The sequence below is a fragment of the Pleuronectes platessa genome, chromosome 14, assembly GCF_947347685.1.
Source record: "Pleuronectes platessa chromosome 14, fPlePla1.1, whole genome shotgun sequence".
Lineage (NCBI taxonomy): Eukaryota > Metazoa > Chordata > Actinopteri > Pleuronectiformes > Pleuronectidae > Pleuronectes > Pleuronectes platessa.
This window is the reverse complement of record NC_070639.1, coordinates 22,178,488-22,199,972: the sequence shown is the minus strand read 5'-3', so window position 1 is coordinate 22,199,972 and position 21,485 is coordinate 22,178,488. Positions and strand designations below refer to the sequence as shown.

Genomic DNA, 21,485 nt, shown 5'->3' with positions numbered 1-21,485 from the left:
ATACGGTCCAGAGATAGGCCGAGTTATTTATAGAGCTCAATGCAGACAGGAGGCAGTTCATGGTGCTTTATAGAGACGTTGGAATGCATAAGGAATAAGAATATTTAAATTATATTTGAAAAGACACTAAAACAAGTCATCATAATGAACACGTTATGAAACAAGACATTCAGGTTAAGTCAATCTAAGCATAGTTTAGAGATTGTGAATTCTCAGCTTCTTGTTACCTCCACAAAGGAGATTCTATTCTGTCGGCATTTTATTTTCACTTAGTTTAACATTTCGTTTTTCAATATTTTCATTGATTTCTTAGAGAATAATACATAAACCTTGAGTTTCTACTACGACTGAGGGACATTCTGGTTGGAAATATACATTCACCTCCATTCAAGTTTAACCTGATTCCAGTCAAGTCTGTTACTTTTTTGCAATATTTTCTTAGTGTAGAGACTAGAGGAAAAAATACCTTTACACGTTGAGTTGTGTGATATTCTATATTGTATTCAAATCTCACTGTGAACGCTCCACCTGATAATAACAGTGTGTCGAGAACAGAGAGTTGACCCCTGCTGAGATTTCAGATTGTGTGGACTTCCTTCAGTCAAGTACAAGCACTCGAGAAGCCCTTGTTCTAATAACCGCTGCTCATGAATGTGTTGGCTCTGATGATTCACAGATTTCTGCAGGTGGACAGATTATTTTTATCGACACTACTGGAGATGATGTGTTGTTTTGCCTCTGCCTGTCAACAGCCAGTGGTCAGAGGACTGTGTTTTCTGTTTGTCAATCTGTCTGACCGTCAGTCCCCTTATTATAAACCTCAAACACTCAAGAGCATCTCCAGGGGATTTCTTAATATTTGGTATAACCATTCAGTTGGATTGACAGCTGGACTGAATGGATTTTAAGAGTTTAAAAAGTTTAGGTAACTGTGACCTCAGAAAACCTTTTTAGTGAATGGAAAATCTCAAGGACGCCTCGAGGGACATTCTTCAACTTTGGGACAAGTATTCAATTTGACTCAATAATGAACAGATTCTGAAGTCTACCTCCAATTTCAACCAATTGACACAAAGAATAATTGATTAGAATTCAGTGATGAAGGGGCACACTCACAGTGGCCTCATATTATCATGAATGTAACATGTCCAGAGCACTTCCAGGGACTGAACATGCAGTGGTTGTGGAGGTGTACAACTGCAGAGCAGTAACTCTCCTGACATACAGCCACCATGCGGCTGGCTGACAGACACAGACCCACTTCTCTTGTGCCGATGTGTAACTTCTCCCCTGTTGACCCAGTCTGCTGCTGCTTATCAGCCACAGCAAGAAGAAAGTAAAAAAAGAACCACCACCACCAGACTGCAGGGATCAGCCTGTAGCCCCCCTCACTCCACCTCTGACATGCAGCAGCAATACCATAGGTCATGTGGAAGGGAGGAGATTGGTAGTGTTTGATTTGTGTTCCCTCAGCTCCCGGTTGTAAGATGGAATTGGACGGGTGGAGCAGGAGTGTTACAGTGGTGAGCTGTTGCCCTTATTACCTGGTCTGGTGGAGGGACTGTTAGTGGACTGCTGTGCTGGGGAAAGGGCAGCATGTCTCCTTTTAGAGGCGGTGTGCTGATGAAACTTTGCACCTTACAGGAAAGAGAACTTAATGTTGGTTAAGTTCAAAATACCTTCGATGATGAAGAAGAATTAAACCAATAAAAAGCTAAATCTAAATATGTGCTACAGATAACTGCTTAAAGAACGTATGTGGGAGTTGACTTGTATTCCATAAATATTGGATATTCCTGACTTCTTAGTGATTATTGAAGTTATTGCTTCCCTACAACCGGGCTGAACAGACCCGACCTAAAGGACAGAGGCAGACGTTGACATTAACGTTGGCATCAGAGGTTGTTGGAGCCAACAGTCCACAGCAGGTGCCTTTGTGATGTTTGACAATTGTGGGAAAATGTGTCCCACACAATTTGAACTGACCTCTCATCAAACAGACAGTCACACATCCATTATCTACCCCCCCCCCCCCCCCCCCCCCCCCCCGCCGCGCCCACGCCCACAACCCTCAAAGGTTGAGCAGTAACCTTTTGACCATCACACAACGGCTCGAGCCAATCCTGGCTGACAGGTCACCAGAAATTCAGCTTCTCCAATTAACCCAACTTGCCTGTCGTTCCCTGTTCATTTTTATTCGTAACAAACTGACATTTACTGATGGTATTGTTAGTAAGTGTCTAGTTTATTAAAACTCCTGACAGGACAGAGGTACTTTAGGGTCCAATCAGATATCCACAGGGGCCATTGCCCCCCAGTCCCACCCCTTGATCTGCCCCTGCGGCTCAAACCCGGAAGCTTCTTGCTGTTTGGGCGACTGTTCTAACAGATGATGTAAAAACACAAACGCTCACTCTCTGCAATAGGCCACTAGATCTGCCCCAGGGAAAGCTAATGCTGTCTGGTGCATGCTGGGAGATTTCCACAGCGTTCAGTCACTCTTCTTCTGCCAACTGCCACAAACCTGGATCTGCTTCCATGCACTGGAGGGGATAGAGGTGCCTCATTCTCTTTGCATCATGAGGTTGAATAGAAACACCTGGAGACCTGTGCCTGCGGGTGTTTTATTTTCAAGTTATTTATAAATATCAAAAATAGCATGTGAGCTCTACAGACTTTATTTCCTGACATTTGCATGTGGTTAATTATTCTGTCACAATGTTGAGTCATTCAGGTCACAGCTCCTTTCTCTGAGCACTTATCGAATCCTCCACACAGCCTCCCTGCACGACGCAGCACAAAGACAGTAAGCTGTCAAACAGCCTTTTGGAAATTATACTGCCATGACACTTTACCTTATCTCAAAGCCTGAGGTTAGAGTTTGATGCTATGACCTAATTTCTTTCTCCCCCAAACATTGAAACCCCCCCACAGAGTGGCACAGGAAGTGGAGAACTAAACGCTGTCTTTCTGTCCCGCTGCAGCAGGAGGAGGCCAACCCGAGCTCTTCATCTTCAACGAGTTGTGCGCCATGAAGGATGAGGTGGGGCCGTGCAAGGCCAGCAAGGAGAGGTTCTTCTTCAACGTGGACACGGGTCACTGCGAGCTGTTTGAATACGGAGGCTGTGGAGGGAACGCCAACAACTTTGAGACCATGGAGGAGTGTGAGGAAATGTGTCTTGTCTCAGGTGAGTCCGACACTGACAGCAACATGACAACTAAATGATTCCCAGATTCAAAAATGATGTTTTAAAGCATCGGGCTGCTTATTGCTTACAAGGAATCAGATTTGTTTTTGAGGACTGTTCCTTATTAGACTTTATTCCGAACGTGGGCATTCAATCTTATTACAAAGTCATTTTGTTAGCATGTGGCCAAAGTGGAGCAACGCCAGTATTGATTATTGACAAAATGGCCACTTTGAAGAGAGGCAGTCAGTATTGTATTATTTATGGGTTACACATAGGCCAATAGATTGATGATAAAGTAGAATGAATTTATCCTTACGATTAAAAGAGTGTTGTTCAGACTCTAAAAATGTAAATTTCCCAATTTTCCTCATCTCTTGGGAGATGGATCCTCGTACTGAAAAATGGATTTTTAAATATTTTCAAACTGACCATGATAAAATATAGAATCCATCATTTTAACGGTGCCAGAGACTCTGGACGTGTGCGGCCTCGAGAAGAAACAGTTTCTTCACTATAAGAGTCACTATGAATCACTTGGCCCTGCTTGTGAAATGTGTGACCCATGTGTGGTCAAAGATAGAAAAGGTCTTGTACAGAGGTCACCGCTGTGTGTCCATCTCCAGCCCGCTGCCCTGCTGACATGTGACCAGGATCAAACTGACAGCCTCTCCTGGTTCCTGCTGCTAAGGAAGTCAAGCTTGGAAAACTAGTGTTGCAAAAATATTCAGCTCAGTTTAATTACATTTTTTTATTTGTTTAGCAGCATTTCATAGAAAAGGTCAGAGTGCTTTAAATGTTAATACAATGATGAAATATGAGCATATACAAATATCCCTTTATGCATAAGCACATACGCCTACCTTTATATATATTCATTTATTCATTTTTGGAGACATTTTCTGAATTTATGCCCTGACCAGACCAGGGTGAATATTTTAAAAGCAAACTTTTTCCTTTGCATTTGGGCCTCTCATCCAAATGCCCCCAAAACTCCACTTTCTGTGTATCCACGTGTTCATGTAAAACAAATGCATCTCCACTGTACTGGGCTGGCACCACAAACTACAGTCGAGGCTACACACCAGTTTCTTTAGGACTGGTTTGCACTAAATGTATCCTCGTTGCATCACACTCTGCCCCGTCGGCCTCGCCCTCCGTAGATTAACTGGAACATAGTGTTCTTCTCTGTTATATGACGGATCGTTGACTTTAACTCCTGCTGGCTCCTCATGCTTCTTTGAGCGTTTGTAATTTTTGTTTTCTTGCAAAAATTTGTCTGCCTTTGTGAAGGCTTCAGATAATATGATTCCACAAAACTAGGTGCACCAATGATAAATGCTCCTCGCCGCCCATAGGAAACCAACCACCAAAACTCCAGCTGCTGATTAGCTGGTTTAATATATACACAGCTGTTTCTCATTTGCATAGCTGTGGTTAGCCAAGGAGAAGCATGAATAAATTAATGCATGTAAGATTGAAAACACTTTTTTTTGTATTTCTGTACAATTATTTTTCTCCCTATCCTCTCAGCAGATAAAAAAAAATTCTGTTTTGAAGTGAAAAACCAAAAGTTCTCAGGAATCCGTCCACAGGTGGCATCCTCCTCCATTAGCAGGCAGGACCATGCTTCATAATGCAGTTTGATTAGATTAGATAGGAGCCATCACTGGCAAATCATTCATCAACCGAGTGAGCAAACACAGCAATAAAGAGGGAGGAGGGGTTGTATCACAGAATTAAGTCTGTGTACAGTAATTAGTATTATACATGGGTGGTTGACTGTGTTTTACATGAGCAGTGTGTTCGTGTTCATTAGATGTTTGTGTCTCTGCTGCTTGAAAAATGCAAGAAAGGCTCAGTGTTCAATTAAGAAATCCATAATTCTGGATGGAATGAAAAATGTGGATGTGGATGGGGGGGGGGGGGGGTTGGTGGCAGTTCCCAGGTCAGTGATGAGTTGAACATGCAGATAAAACCATCCAGACATTCACAGGGATCCAGTTAATTCCCTCTCTCTCCACCCTGATACCATGTGGGTATAAAAAACCTTCCTCACACACAGATTGGTTTGCAATTGGAACACGCTTCTATAATTTAAAGTAAAGTTGGCGATAATGTGTTTGGTTATTGGATTTGTCACATTATCAATTTCATCGTGAGGCACAGGATGGGAGAATCAAAGAGAGCTTGCTTCTGATACATTAGCTTTTTCCTAGAGATTATATGAACAAATTCCTTTTATATTCTCAATTATCCTCATCATCATATTTTCTTCTTCATGTGGAACCAAGGTGAAAGCCACAGGTTTTAGCATATTACATAAAAACCTGGCGACTCAATTTATTTTATTAGTGGCACAACTGCGATAAATAGATGGAATGGAATAGATTATTCAAACTCAGTTTCATTTGATGAAAACAGTGACTGAACACAATCTTCACTGCAGATAAACCAGGTAGGATGAACACAACGTTTTTCAAACTTCACTCTGCACTATGGACTGTTTATAAAAAGCTCTACACACAACGTCCAGCACACACACAATAAAATAGAGACAGTATATTGTAGAACTGTTTGAGGAGAACTCACTGATGGACCAGGGGTCAATCTGAAGCAGCTCGGGAGCAACAGGCGCTGCACTCGTACACACACAGGAGCTGAATTACAACACTGCATGTGAAACAAAGCATCTTTTGTGTTGTAACAATGCCAGAGAAACGGAGGATGACTAAAAGCAGATGGATATAGGTCACTGGGAAGGTGTGTGTGTGTGTGGAAAGAAACAGGACAACTGAAGCCATTCCTTGATCTGAACATGGTCAAGACTAAACTTGCCAGCTGCTGTTAAGTGTCGTGTTGAAAGTATAAAACAACCTTTAATTGATCCTCTCTGGAAACTCACAAATCACACACAGCAGCACAGGAAAGCAGAATGCACAAAGGGACAAAGGAAGTATTTACAAAAAAGTAAAAAATAATGCTGTGTACACAAGGCTGTTTTTTTGAAAAATGTGCAGTGTGGAGATTGGGATCAAAGTTGTGTTCTTGTGCAATTTGTCTATTCTTTGTAATAGATTTAGTACAAAATGTGCAGTGGTTCTTTCCTGACATGTAGTTTTCCGTGTTTGACAGTGGGTGCTGTGCAATGTGCAGTCACATGGCTGAGGGCACAAAGGAGCACGTGGTTGGATGAGAGTGGAGTGATACTATGAGTCGTTGTGTTAAGTGGGGCGTCAGTAATGCATCTTCAAGTTGCTGCTCTTTTAAAAGCAATCAAAGCCACGACAATTAGAGTTAAACATATCCAGAATTCAGGGTGAGACGCATTGTCTTCGAAGGTTTAGTTTAAAAGCACTTCAGCTGAGTGGGGCGCGCTCAGATAGTGTGTGTGTGTGTGTTGAGAGGAACGCCTCTTCTTCTCTGACATAACAGCTGTGTGCTGTATGTGACACTGTCTGTCACCTACAGCATGAAACACACCTCTTACACTCAAGCCTGCCTGTGCACCATTAAATACGCCCTTGCACGCATTGGCAATAACACATCTATCAATGTGTTTAAATGGCCTGTTATTCTGTGGTGGGACAGAGTGCTTTCTCCCACTGGCAAAGGGTAACCTTCACCTCCTCATCTCCTCATCGAGCAGTCAGACAAGAGGACAGTGAATGAATTTGCATCCTGCAGGCAATTAGTGTGTGTGCTCCATGTTGATGTTGTGAGTGTGTCTCCGTCTGTCTCCTCACTAACACGTCTGTGCTGTCACGAGAGATTTGTCGTTGTGTCGACTGCAGCTGCTCTTCAGTCGATATATAAAAATAAAACTGGACGGGAATGTGAAGGTGGAACGTCAGAGTCCTACTCAGGTGTAAATAACATAATGTGTTTTTTCTATCATAAAGAAAATGAGTCCATTAAACAGAGCTATAAAGCTTACTCACTGGTTGTTGGTTGAAATGTTTTTCTTTATGTTGCAGTTTATTTTGACACCTTCTTGTTGTTGCTTTTATCTAAAGTGCATCACGCCCCTTCGCCCGGTATCCATGTTTGCTGAGCTTTACCTTTGATTTGAAAGCAAAAGTCAAAACTGTGATGGAAATAAATAAACGTTTTTTCCAATTTAAACAAACTACGTCCAAAATTAAGATTTTGACTTTAATCTGTATTTAAATATGGACTAAATGAAGTGAAACTATCCCAGATACGAACACTGTCATCTTGATCATTTGGAGCCCGAGTCTGGACAATAGCAACTAATTGGCTGTCAATCATTTTTACAGTATTAAATAACTAATTGACTTACTGGTAAAATGTGCATTTGAACATAGATAAGGGATAAGAAAGACCTAAAATCACAGAAGCCATCTTTGAGAAATATGTATTCGGCATTTATTTACTTATTTCGGCCCGGGGCCCAACTACTAACATGGAGGAGTCACAGGAATCGTGACCTATACTGCAGCCAGCCACCAGGGGGCGATCAAGATGCTTCGGCCTCACGTTTGCTGAGCTGTCATGTATATAACACATCGTTATGTATAGTTTGCTACCAACTTTGTTAGCAGCTCTCGGCATAAATCGAACATTAGCTGATCGGCTCTTTTCTAAATGCGTAACCTAACCTGTCCTGCTGAGTTGAATTTCAAAATGGCCGTAAACGCCACTAAACCTTGAGTGAGATCTCAGCTTTGAGCCCCTCATCAGAAACAGGGATGAGAACTAATCGTGTCACCAGAGGAGCACACTCACCAGAGAGAGAGCGTTTCTGTGTCGAGTCAATACGGAGACGCTGCTGCACATATTCTTATTTCCTTCAGGATTCATCGTCTCAAATAGAACTGATTCAAACCTCAGCTGCTGGAGTGTTGACAGAGAGAGGACATAGGACTCTGGCTTCCTGTCGGCCGCAGAACTGGTTTTAAAATCATTGTATTGGTTTATAAAGCTCGTAATGGTTTCTGTCCCACCTAGTTATCACATGTGCTTTCACCCTGTGAACTCACTGGAAGCCTCAGGTCATTAATTAGTGTTTTAAGTCCACCTAAAGTCAGAATGATGTTCTGGAGCAGCTCCTCTGAAAACCCTGAGACCAGCAGACGTTTAAGATCAACATTTCTTTTCCAGTCTGGTTTTTAATCTAATTTGAATTATTCATATCTGTATTTATACATCTTAGATTTGCTTGTACTTGTGTATCATTATATTCAAATTTTGTTTTAATATCATATCCTCTCTCAGCATTGTAATTCATCTTTACTTTAACTTCATCTTTGTTTACCTGTCTTTGTCGTTTCCTCATTGCTCTTTTATCAGGAAGTACTTCCAGCTCCTGTTATTGTTTGCTTTGGAAGCAGATGGAGGGGAGGTGGTGCTGGTTGGTTATTGAATGATAATGTCTTTACAGAAATAAGTCAGTTATTATGTTTGTCCTCGTGGTAAGAAACACGTTGGGCTCTATAAATAACTCTGCTACTCCAGAGCAATATATACTCCAGGCCTGTAAACAGTGGGCATATGAACATAGTCATGATAAACTGGTTCAGACTCATAAACATTGGGATAGAATCTTTTAGGGGAGTTTAAAAAAGAAGGCATGCTCACAGTTTTTAGGAGTTTGGCAGATCCAGAAAATTCCAAATCTCCAAATGAACAAAGTAGAGACGAAGATTAACGACCAGGGAGGAAAACAGAAAAGATAAACTAGAGACTGGGTCAACAGAAGAGAAACATAGTGAGACAGAGGAGACTGGGGAGCACAGGGAATATTAACACAAGGGAGGCAGGATAACTGGGAGTAGGTGAAACACATTGGACAGACAAACCAGACAAAGACGGAAAGTATCTGCAGTAAAGAGACACAACAAGAAAAAAACATTTAGTGTGAAACAGAAATGAATAAACCCAAAGTCTCAAGAGCTGAAAACCAAAAGTCTAAAAATGTAGCCAAATGTAGCCAAATATAAAGTCAATAAATGTAAAGTCTATAACAGTCATCAAAGTTATTCTAAGTCACCTTAAAGGTTCAACAGATCACTTCAAACTCATAAGTTTCCAATGTCAGTATGAATGTAGGAAATTGCTTTATAATTGTACACAAGCGCTCTAGAATATTCTACATTTGACATAATGGTCATAAACACATAAATATGTCAACGTTAACATCATAGAACTTCAATTCAGAGCTGCAATAACATGATGCAGAATAAATATGATGATAAGAGTCACGTCATTTGGAAAGAGCTCTTACAGGTGCAGTGTTTCTGGAAGGAGGCAGACGACTTTACAGCAAAGACTCAGAATAGCTCAGTGCAGGAAGTTATATTTACAAACAGAAAACACGACTTTGATAAAGCTGCAAATAAATGAAGCCATTAATGAGAACATTACGCAGCCTGGAGCCAAATCAATGTTCATTGATCCTGGCTTATTACCTCTATTCCGTCCTTTGTGAATTAATTTAGAAAGAAACTAAATTAACATCAGTCCAACTTTCACCAATCAGCATGTTTATGTTTCCTAACCACAGCATGTTCCAGTTCCATTACTTCTTACCTTTGCAGTATAACTTTGTAAAAACAAATATTTTATAAACATTGAATCTTAATCTTTACTGGGAACTATTTTAATTATCTACACGCTCATGTGTACATGTGAATTTAGGACACGACCAAATCCCCTTTCATTAGTTCTCCTGACAGAAAGGTTGCTGCACCAGGTGCTTGGTTTAAAAAGACTGAACTTAGTCTCTTCATCCATCACGGGTGTGTTCTGGGTGTAACATGCAATAAACTCATCCGTGTGCCAGCTCCTGTTCCCTTTAAAAGCCTCGTGCCATTAGCTGTGGTAGTAAAGGAGAACGCTTCTCTGCAGAGGAAACGGTTTCATCTTGTCAACAAGCTGGATTTGATTTAGCAGCTGCAGACATTTGAAAATGTCACCACCCTTCTAACTCACAGAAAACCTTTCTCAGGGGCTAATGTGCTGCGTTTAAACATGACCCGTCCTGTGCAGCAGGTCTTTATCATCCAATCAGCGACATTTTAATTTCTCAAACTGCTCGTTGGCTCACTCACATTTGACTTATCACCACTTAGCCAGCGAGGATCGTCTCAGGTTTCTGACGAGTGATAACAGAGCCGGGGACGGATTCACAACACGCTTCTCGTTAAGGTCACGGACCAATGTTTGGTTTCTTCTCTGCAGTTTAGAAAACCACTTTCATTTCTTCACTTTTCTGTTTTACTGAAACACCAATGAGTCATAGCCAATGTGTCACAATCTCTTTCTGTGGACTGGTTTCACTTTCACGGCCTCAGCTTGAAGAGGTCAGAGACTCAGAGGTGGTGTTTCTTCATGACAGGTGAACTGGAGGTGAGAGAATAAGGTTGATTCTTCATTAAACTGGGAAATAAGAACAGACCTGTTGTGTAGAGCCTGAATTATTTCATCATTAAAGTAAATGTTCAGGCGACATCATGAAACGCTCCTGATAGCTCCAGCCTTTCTATTTTCTCCTCTGGTTTATTTCTCTGTGTAATGTGATTGTAATTTCACATCGTTTTGTGGTTTGAGGCGATTTGTTTGACAAAAACAAGTTAATGATCTTAATCATTTATTTTATTAACAGAGTGCAATGATTTTTAGTTGCAAACCGATTGTTTCCTTCAACTACAGATGAGAATAATCTACAAAAGATTAACAGCTATTCCATTTATTCCTTATGATTCTCATTCTTCAGACATAAAAGCTTGTTACCTCCACATTATAGATGTTTATCGCACGTTACAATTTAATCAAACAATAACGTGTTAATAATGTAATCAGAAATATATGATGTTATTGTTTTGGAGCATGAAAAGGAGCTGACTGGGTTGGGACTGTGTGCAGGACTGACTGTGTGTCTCCATCCAGTGGCCACTGGTGTTTCTATGTCTTCATTCATTTATATCCACTCCATTAGGTTTCAATGGTCTGTTGGTTTCCCCACAGACTCTTGCACAAAGTCTGCGTCAGCACATTTAAGAGGAAATTGAATTCAATAAAAACACTGAAGGAAGAAAGTTACAGGTTTACAGGGTCCTATAGTCTAAACCTAGTTTGTTTTCAACAGAGCTAAAACCTTCTCATCCTTCTGGCTGTGAAAGTGAAAGTGAAAATCTGAATTGATCAGTCACAGACCAGGTAAACTCTCAGAATCCTCCTCATCCCTCTCAAACACTGAAGTCTGCTTAGCTGGTATATAGAGTTTCAGAGGCCGAACCCTCTGGAGCGCTCAGCGATATGGTTCACAGCTGTGCCCCCCCCACCAAAACAAATAAATAACCCAGATAAATCAGCTCATCCACCTTCACAGCTTTAATAGAGAGCTGTGTTTCTGAATTATTCATCAGTGCATCACCGGAGAGGGAGAGCAGCAGCAGAGAGAGAGAGAGAGAGAGAGGGAGTCTACCCTTTGACACATCTCATTCCCAATGCTTTTAAGTCAAAGTCACCCCCGATAAAGTGATGCATTTAGATGGCTTACCTTCAGCGGAGTGTGGTTATACAAAGACTTAACAGCTCAACCAAACAGAGAGGGAGCATCTGCTGGTGGACGTCCGCCGACATCAGGAGTCCTCAGCTGCTGGGACACAGAGATATCACAAGGGAACCGTTCTGTGTGACTGGTTGTTAGGATTAAAATAATAAGACTGATATTTATAGATTGGTAATTCCGTATGTGTTTCATGAATCAGCAAATCAGACTGTGTGGTCACTTAACTGCCATCAGATCCTTGTAAAGACATCGATTGAACGTGTGGGAAATCTGTTCCCTCACTGGTTAGTCTGAGCAACCAGTTGGCTAAACTGTAAAATGGGAAAAAGTCCATGTTGAATCTGAATGTTCACTTTTATGCCTCAGTTGAAACTGCACTGGGCAGCGGAGGCATAGAGCCATAGAGCCATTTGGGGCATAGGGGCAAAGGGGCATTGGGCCATTGAGCAATCACTCTAGTTTCCTCCTGTGTGTCGTGTTCCCCACAAAACTTGCAGTTTGTCTTTTTATTGCTGGCAAAACATTACATTCGTGTTTTACAGACGTTAGAGCGGGGACCGTACTCTCATCAGACTTTACAGCAAGATAGAAAATATATAAGCTGCAACATTTCTTCAAAGTGAATTGTTTGGTGTTAATAATCAAGTCGAAAATCAACTTGTTTCGTCAAAATATTGAAGTTTTCTTTGACGAGGGGCAACAACCCTGTTAGACATTTATCTTTCTGATGTGATGTATTAACAAATCAATATTAACAATCAGCGTCTATGTGAAAAAAGCCCCTGTCTCTCTCCATTAGATGATGAAGCTGAAGTGAATCGATTGGTGACGTATCGAAGAAAACGTGTAAACGCAGCAATTTAACCTCCTGAAGCAGAATGATAGTGAACATTGTGTCTTTGTTTTGATTCTGGGGCAGACACACAATCTATCATATGTGGAAACTTACTGCACTAGATTGGAGAAAATCAACTACAGTTAATGATGCATAATCTTTCATATATTATTATTATACTATATGTATTATATGAAAATAGTAGGACTGATATTTATGGATGTAATGATCTATGATAGCACATGTTAACATGATAACCCATTTAAAATCAGAGCAGATTTAAGGTTTAATCATAATCAGTGGTAAACTCTAACAATGTTGTACAAATAATGAGTGAAACACTTTTCAACCCCCGCGACTCCTTCATGGTCCAGTGTCTTTTCATCACTTTAGACACATCAGTCCCCAAAACTTCATATTTGATATTTTGGAAGTATTGGATCTGCACTAGACTGTAAAATAAAGGATTTTAGGTATGAGCTTGTTCTGATGAACACTTTGACGGCTCAGTGAGGTTTTATTTCACTGCCTCAGCAGCACGATCAGCAGAGTTAGAAAATATCACTGTTATCTAAAGATTTCTCTTTAATGTACTCATGCGAATATGGAGTTAAACTGAAATTGTTTTCTTCATTTCTTAAATCAACTATCTCCGCAGTAAACCATTGAGCCCAGTCCACATGCCATTGTTGGACACACACACACACACGCACACACACACACACACACACACTCTCTCGCTACAGTGCACCTGTGTTGGTCAACAAAGCCGATAAACTGAGCCATTCCTCTGGAAGTTGTGTATTTGATATTGAGATTGTTTCAGACTCAAGTGAATCAGTCGAGCTCGTCGCTGTCGCTCGTTAATGTTTTAGCTTTCGTGACGAACAGCAGGGTTTCACAAATTGCACCACAACAGAAGGTGGTGACGTTCAAAGTTACACAACGCTGATCAGTGAATGCAAGATACAAATTAGTCAAATTAAAGTAAAAATTATCTCTTCTTTGAAATTGTTATACTTTAAAATAACTCACAAAAGTTGGACAAACAAATAATCAGAACTTTATCCAAGGAAGGGCAGAGAAACAGGAAACCGACCTGTTGTATATGTTATATACACTGTGGAAGGTGCAGAGTGATGTGTGATGAAACGTGTGATATAACTGTGGAGTGGGGGAGCAGGAGAAGTGGGAGCTGAGGGAGGAGAAAGAGAAGATGTGACAGAAAAGAAAAGCAGAGACGAGGCAGAGGAGGAGACGTGGTTCACTGGGGACGAGGCAACACCAGGAAGTTCTTACTGGAAGTGACGAACCTGACAGTGGAAGTGTCACTGTGTGGTCTGGGGAGACAGGTGGTGGTCTGGATGTGTGTCTGTGTGGCCTGCTGGTCTGTTACTGCACATAATACTGTACACAGGCCTCACAGGGGGTTTGTCTCTCCTCCTCGTGTCTGTATTACTGTGGGTTTTATCTTTAAAACATGGGGGACTGGACTCAAGTGAACTCTGGTCTCTTTCCATGTCATGTGGTCCAGGATCTGAATCACATGGTGCATATGAGTGGAAAAACCACCATTGATTTTGATTGTGAGATAATTCAGAGTATAGAAAACTGAAAATTAAGTTGAAGGAAGGAAGGAAGGAAGGAAGGAAGGAAGGAAGGAAGGAAGGAAGGAAGGAAGGAAGGAAGGAAGGAAGGAAGGAAGGAAGGAAGGAAGGAAGGAAGGAAGGAAGGAAGGAAGGGAGGGAGGGAGGGAGGGAGGGAGGTAGGGAAGGACAGAGAGACAGAAAGTGATGATATAGAACTACTGTAGAATTCAGTTTAACCAAGTCACTATGAAATGATGTTTAATAATAACTGAGTTCTAGAAAATCATTGATCTCACAATTCAGACTGAATATCAAGTATGGAGTTAAAAAACCCTGCTGCATATCATGCATTGTAAAGAGACTCACATTTTTTTATTAAGTTTCCCAGCAACAGACTCAGGACTTAAATGTTGTAATATATTTCCTTACCTCCGTTTTTCTCCCTCCATCTTTTCCCAGACGACAAGAACCCCTGTCACCTGGACGTGGCCTTCGGGCCCTGTCGGGGGATGGTGAAGCGCTACTACTTTGAGAGCGCGAGTCAGGAGTGCAAGGATTTCTACTACGGCGGCTGCTTCGGCAACGCCAACAACTTCAGGAGCCTGGCGGAGTGCCAGGGAAGATGTCCCAACCCAGGTGAGGCCGTGGTGACCTTTCTGCAGGAGAGGCTGGCGTGGCAGAGGCTTTGTTAGATTCTCTTTAACCCCTTATTGTCTGAATTAATTTCCAATTATATAAAAATGTGTGATTTTGGCTGTCATACAGATGCTAAATTAAGTGGAGATTGTTAATTTGCAGGCAAATTAGCGACATTAGGCATAATGGGGCATAACCTTAATTTAACAAATTTTCCAGTCTCTAGTATTTAGATTGATGCCGCTTTTGCTTGAAATTGAATAACAACATATGTTTTCTGTACAATCATTGCTGTTCCATCATCAGAGTATTTCAAATACAGCTTAATACGTCAAAATAACTTTGCTGCACAGTCCCAAAGAGCTAGTATGTATTTTCAACTCCAACCACTAGATGGCGTCAGAGTGCTTCCAATACCTTCCTTGGTATGTGTAGTATTTGCACCATCAGGCACTAGTGGGATACAATCGTCACCTCGGCGGCATTATGACCGGAATAGGGTTTGAGGCGAATTCACGACATTCGTCTACAATGGGTTAAAACCCACATTTAAAATCTCCAGGGCTCTTTGTGCTCAGCCAATGTGAACACGCCATAGATGTGTGATAATCTGACGCTTTACCAGAGAAAACACATCAACACCTCAGCCTTATAAGTCATAATTAAAGTCCCATTTTTTACCTTGTCGTTGTAAAGTCTGTAATTTGACCAAACAGAAATAATGACTTTCTTATTGCCTTCCCCCTCGTGGGACCATGCAGCCGAACCGCAGCTGCTGCACAACAAGTGAAAACTCGTTTCAGAGCTGGTGACATCAGCTCAAATTTGCTCCACCTCAGATAATTAGCTTTCTGACGAATTTTAGTTCACAATGAAATCCCACTGCTCCTTGATTTAGCATTTAAATCACGTTGAGGTGAACGGAACAGACTCGATTACAGAAGACGAGGGCAAATTTAGATCGTAGAATCGTCAGAGGAAATAAGGAACAAGTGGCTCGGCTGTGACCGGGTCTGCCAACTGCTCGTGTTGTCGTGAAAATCAACGGGAAAAGGGTTGTGTACTTTTTCTTGTGTTATTTTGAAGCTGGCCTCCAGATAGATGACTGTGTCCGGTTTCATTAGAGGATCATATCTGTTTTCAGAGCAACACCCTCTCTATCCTGATGCTAATGAAATGAAACTCACTTTAATTATGACCGGCACCTAATGAGATTTGCTCTAAATATAGAAGACGTAAAAAACCATAGGCTCACAAACTCGTTCATGTGGAGACACTTTCTCTAATGTGGGTTTTTTATTTATCTAATTCCCTTTATGTGTCCACATAGTAAAACCCACCGAGGCCCCAGAGGTCCACTCACACTCTGCTGGAAGATTAGATGTTGTCCAGCCGACTGAGGTTCCTGGTAAGACTGAATCTACACCTCCCTGTTTGTAGAATATATTATATTAACCCTCTGTATCTTTGTGGAAAATACAGTTGATGGCCCAGTTATCAATACTGGGAAAATGTTTTAGAGGTCAAGGCTGCTGTGACCTCAATAAACCTATTTCTTGCCTTGTTATCCTTGAAAGACCTCCCAGGGAATTTCTTCAAATTTGGTTTAAAAGTTTCATTACATCCTGAACAAACATTAACTTGTAAGTGGAGATGGACTAATCCCAATTTCAAGGGTCAAAGCTCAAGGTCACTGTGACTTGATAAAACCTTTTTTATTTGCCTAATGAACGTGTCAGTTTTAGAACTTGGGCTGAGGGGTCAAAGGTCAAGTTCACAGTTCACAATACATGTTTTTAAGGTCTTACGTCTGCTTTGAGGGATTTTCTTCAGATTTTGGTCCGTGGTCACTTGGACTCAAATATTACCTTATTAGATTGCACTGGTCGAAAGGTCAAAGGTCACACTGACCTGATATAAATCTGAAAAGAAACATATATATATTTACTTTTACATGCACTGCTTGGCAGAGGCATACAGCCACAGGGTAGTGGTTATAGAATACACTTATGTAATATTAAACTCTATTTACAGACTGAACAGAGTTTGCGTCCAAAACACTCCCACACCTCAGACGATTCTGCATCTTGCTGCAGCTTGTTCTCCGGGCTTTGAGCCAGGGCAGCCATCGGTTGCATGCGGTGACACGAATGCTTTGTTTCGTCCATTAACAGCTGTGGTTTCTAATCTCAGAAACACACACATGAAGGTTGAGATCAATTGGACGATTTGGTTGTTGAGAAAATGGAAGACTTTTCTGTGTTATTGTCCATTTAGGTTGAATTCTATAGAGCAAGAAAGTTCAGATTTCTGTGTCGAGAAAGTAAAATTTAAAAGGTGTCAGAAAAATGAACACTCAGCAAAGTACAGATGCTTGAAAACATTTATTTAGTATAGCAAAAAAGTATTTATACTCTTTCTTCTCCTGTTTATAATGAGAGGAGTGATTTCTTGATGTACGTGTTGTGTCTTCTTTTCTCAGAGGAATTGGCTCTGATTCAACCTCAGGTGCAACTGAATGGCTCCTATCAGGATACATCAGGTAAGAAAGTGTGACTGTTATGGTTTGATGCTCAGAATGAAGATGGTTATACAGTCAATGAAAAGACATGAGTAATAATACACACTTGGGTTGGTTCAGCCTCCGGTGAACATCATGCACATCAGTCAGAGACACATAGGCATCGAACACACGTATTGTGTAGTTACCCCCTGATGAAGCACCAAACCAGAAGCAGAACATGTGTGTTTGGGGCAGTTCTCCTGATGCGTAGGATTCATCAACTCAATCATCTTGTCCTCAGATCATCAAACAGTCTGTGCTGACTTGTTAAAATGCTCAAACCTCACAATAAGCAAATCCACCTCATCTATTAATCCCCCTGTGTGCTGCCAGTAACTTCGGTGTCAGTGATGCAAGATGGTAGACATCTGGCAAAACAGCTTTGTTGGTGAAAAGCAACGGGCAGAACCAAAGAGCATCAGTGTCTCCTTCCCACAGGCCATTCACTGCATATCCTCACTCTCTAATTAGTGTGTGTGAGCAGGGAGGGAGCGTACTGTCATGTTGTGGTTGTGTTGTTATCAGGAACGATTCAGGATGAGTTAACCTCAGTAGATCTGTCTCCTCACCATCCTGTTGCTGTGGTGCATATCTTTAATGAGATCTTCATTATATTCTTAAGTTTCTCTCAGAAATAACACCAGGATTAAAAATTCCTCAAAAAAAGTCCTCAGACCAACAATGAGTTATTCAGACCATTTATTATACAACTTTAGAATAACTTTTGTTTTATATAAGTCACTAGTAAATATCAGGTTATGTTTGTTAGCACTTTTCTGATTTTGGTGATTGAAAGGTCTTGTCCACTGAGCAGATGTCACCATGGACTCTTAACATAGACTGACATCTTGTGGTTAAATGATGAACGTCACTTTTAAACAGAGTTTAAACCGTTAAAACGTTAACTACATGTTTTGAAATTGGCTAACATACAGGATGATATATTTCATTATGGATCCAGACTAAACAGGAACAATGGAAATAAAATAAGCTGCAGCCTTGGTTCTAAACATGTTGTGGTTCTCATTGTTTCCAGAGGGGAAGCACAAGGGGGTGTGCGTCAGTGCAGAGGACAGGGGGACATGCGACGGTGCCGAGAAGAGATTCTTCTTCAACTCCAAGACCAAGAGATGCCAGATGTTCCAATACAGTGGATGTGGAGGAAACGGGAACAACTTCACGTCCCGGAAGCACTGTATCAGAAAGTGCATCAGATCTGGTAAGACTACTTCAGGAGATTGATTTGCAAATGCACCTTTTCCATTTTAGAGAAGAAAATTTATTTTGTCCAGTCTCTAACTTTCAATGAGGGAATCATCTACTTACTAATTCACAAATTGTCCGAGTTTATATGGACCGCATACTTCCTGGCAGCACAATCCTAAAATCACTTCCTATTTGACAATTTGTTTAAAAAGAAAAAGCACAACGTTAGTTTTGTTACTGTAATGCCCTTTATCATGCTGATTTAAAAGCTTTTATTTTGTAGTGACATTTTCAAACAATATATTTCCGCTGCTCTGCTCTGCTGCAGGTCACGGGAAGATGATCCGGATAAAGAAGAAAAACCTCGACAGCATCGTTCATCGCTCGGTCTGAACACTGCCTCAGATCCTGCACTACTGAGAAGTCACCTGTATTTATGTCCATATTTGTATTTCTAGCTTTACTCCTGCAGGTGTTTCACAGTGCAACTGGCAGACCAACCTCTTGTGCACCTGATTTAACTTTGTAGGGATTGAATCATTAATGGTTTCCATATCTCAGTGACAAAAAACGTACGTTTGGCTGATTTAATAATTCAGCTCTTTACACTGATGTTATGCATATCAGCTCTTTTGCGTGTGAATGTTATGTTTTTAATCAAACAGTTTCAGAACTGTGTTACCAACGTACTGATATAAACCGTTTCACTGAGACTTTTGAGAAAAACGCCAAAGTTACTCTATGATTTTTTGTTCTGTGACTGTGCACACACAGAAACTGATGCTTTTCTACGGTGTCTTTTCGGTGAAGCTTCACTATTGGTTATCAATGTGAGGAGCAGCATTAGCAGATTAAAGCAGCGGACAATCCCTGTTCCAGGATCAGTGACAACAGAACCAAACACATTCATCACGAGGATCATGTCCTCACGGCTGTAAATCAATGTGAACAAGGTAGCGACAGCTTTACTCTTGTCAGATAAGGCTTAATTATACATGAACTTTATGTTTTTTTATCTCCTTTTAAATCGGTATAAAGCAGATTTATAAATCAATATATATTGTATAGCTGGTGTTGCTGCTCTTTGTTGTTGTTCTTGAGTTGAAACAGAGGGGGGCAGTGTTGGGTAAGGTAAGTTTATAGTTTATGGCTGTAAAAAACTGGAGAGTCAGATTTCATCAAATAAATTTACACTATATTCCACCTTTCTCTCTTTGACTTTTTATTATCTTTTTTTGTCAGTCTGTTTTGTATTATTGCAAAGTACAAGTTAAACAACTAGTATAATATAGAATCAAAATACCCCAACTTATTAGCACACATGCCAATCTTCCACAGCACTTTTTAATTATCATGAAACTTTATTGGGATCTGTACTAAATTTTAAACACTCTCCATGATCCATGAATTAATCTCTGAGGAACAAACTAATACAAAATAAACACAACCCGAATGTGGAGTCTGTTAAATTCACCAGTGTTGATCTGTACGTGCTGTGCTGAGCGTACCTGAGTCATACCTTGTTATTTCTGAGGGGGATTTAAGAGATTTAGTAAAGTCAGAGGGGGGGGGGGATTCTGCAATAACACACTTAGTCCTCACAGATAGATTTGGACTTAAAGTTTTGACCTGTGAATAAAAAAGAGCAGGATATCCCCAACAGAATTTGCATGGTAGAGAAAAAGTTTTGCAGTAGCAATTAAATCTTGACTTATTTTTACATTAACGATTGATCAAATGACTACATGTAATCTGACAGGAGTTTAAAGTGACAGACTCTCTCATCATAAACCTGTTGTGCTCCACCTGCCCGACACTAAACATCATCACTATCACATCACCTTATAAGGGCTTACGTTATTATTGTTTTACACTGCATCAGTGACCTAACATGAAAAGGAAAGAAATCAGCTTTAAAAGGTTCAGTGTGTAAGATTTAGGGAGATAAATAAATAATAATAAATTGAATTCAAAAGGGATATAGTCACTTGTAATTATCTCAATTGTACAAATTGTGGTTTTCTATACCTCAGAATGGGCCCTTTAAATTTAAATACTTGATATGTACTTCATGAGCAGGTCGCATCTACTGCAAGTGTCGAGTGATTTTCAACATTTTAATATATTTCTCATGAAACAATGCCATCTGCATGGAAAGAAGAAATCTGTACTAATATCTCTGAACAGGGGGAGGTTGGTGCGGATGTGGATAATTATCTGGACGTATCTGATCTCAATTTATATAACAATATGCTGTATGGTGATACAGTGGCCAATCAGCCTTGGCGGAGGAATAGAACCCAGAGAAAAGTTACAGGATTTTAAAGTTAATATAAAATACTGAGTCCATTTGATTGAATTTGGTGGAAGGGTGGAGCATGGAGAAAGAACCCATCACCTTTAGGATCACATTAGGGGCCATATCCAGACATTACTCATAAAAATTCAAGAGATTTTTGGGACATTTTTCTCAACACACATCAATAACAAATCTGGCATATTCAGAGGACTGGTTTCTATGTGTAGAATCTAGTGTGTGTTGATGGAATGTAATGGGATTGTTGGCCCTTGGCACTGGTTTTACTGGTGCAGGATTACGCACAAAACGACTGAGCCACGTTTTATTGTAGCTTACTGGGAGAGGCGTTGGCCAAAGGAAGAACTGATTCACTTCTGGATTGGATTCGACTCAATTCAGTTTTGAATCCACATTCTTATACATTTGGAGAATTTCTCAATGCATGAAACAAGGAATTAGGAACTGTACACAACTCCAGATCCACATGTGTCTTCTGTAGTGCCAATGAGCAAAGAAAGAAGGCTGACTTCCCCCCCACCCCTCTGCGTGGAGCCCAACCTGCAACCTGAAGCGTGTGGGAGTGGAGGGCGCTCAGCTGTGGGCTCCGGTGTGATGTAACAGGAAGTAGTGGGT

The 21,485-nt window shown here is 40.8% G+C and overlaps 1 protein-coding gene across 1 annotated transcript in view; it reads left to right on the top strand.

Annotated features, from left to right (window-relative positions):
• Window positions 1–19,756, top strand: part of tfpia (tissue factor pathway inhibitor a) — a 35,725-nt gene extending 15,969 nt beyond the window's left edge. The window contains exons 2-7 of the mRNA XM_053439418.1: window positions 2,985–3,188; window positions 14,608–14,784; window positions 16,115–16,192; window positions 17,267–17,326; window positions 18,384–18,566; window positions 18,882–19,756. Coding sequence (XP_053295393.1) covers window positions 2,985–3,188; window positions 14,608–14,784; window positions 16,115–16,192; window positions 17,267–17,326; window positions 18,384–18,566; window positions 18,882–18,946 — 767 coding nt within the window. The 3' untranslated portion in view covers window positions 18,947–19,756. The remainder of the gene's footprint in view (window positions 1–2,984; window positions 3,189–14,607; window positions 14,785–16,114; window positions 16,193–17,266; window positions 17,327–18,383; window positions 18,567–18,881) is intronic.
• Window positions 19,757–21,485: the final 1,729 nt, after the last annotated feature.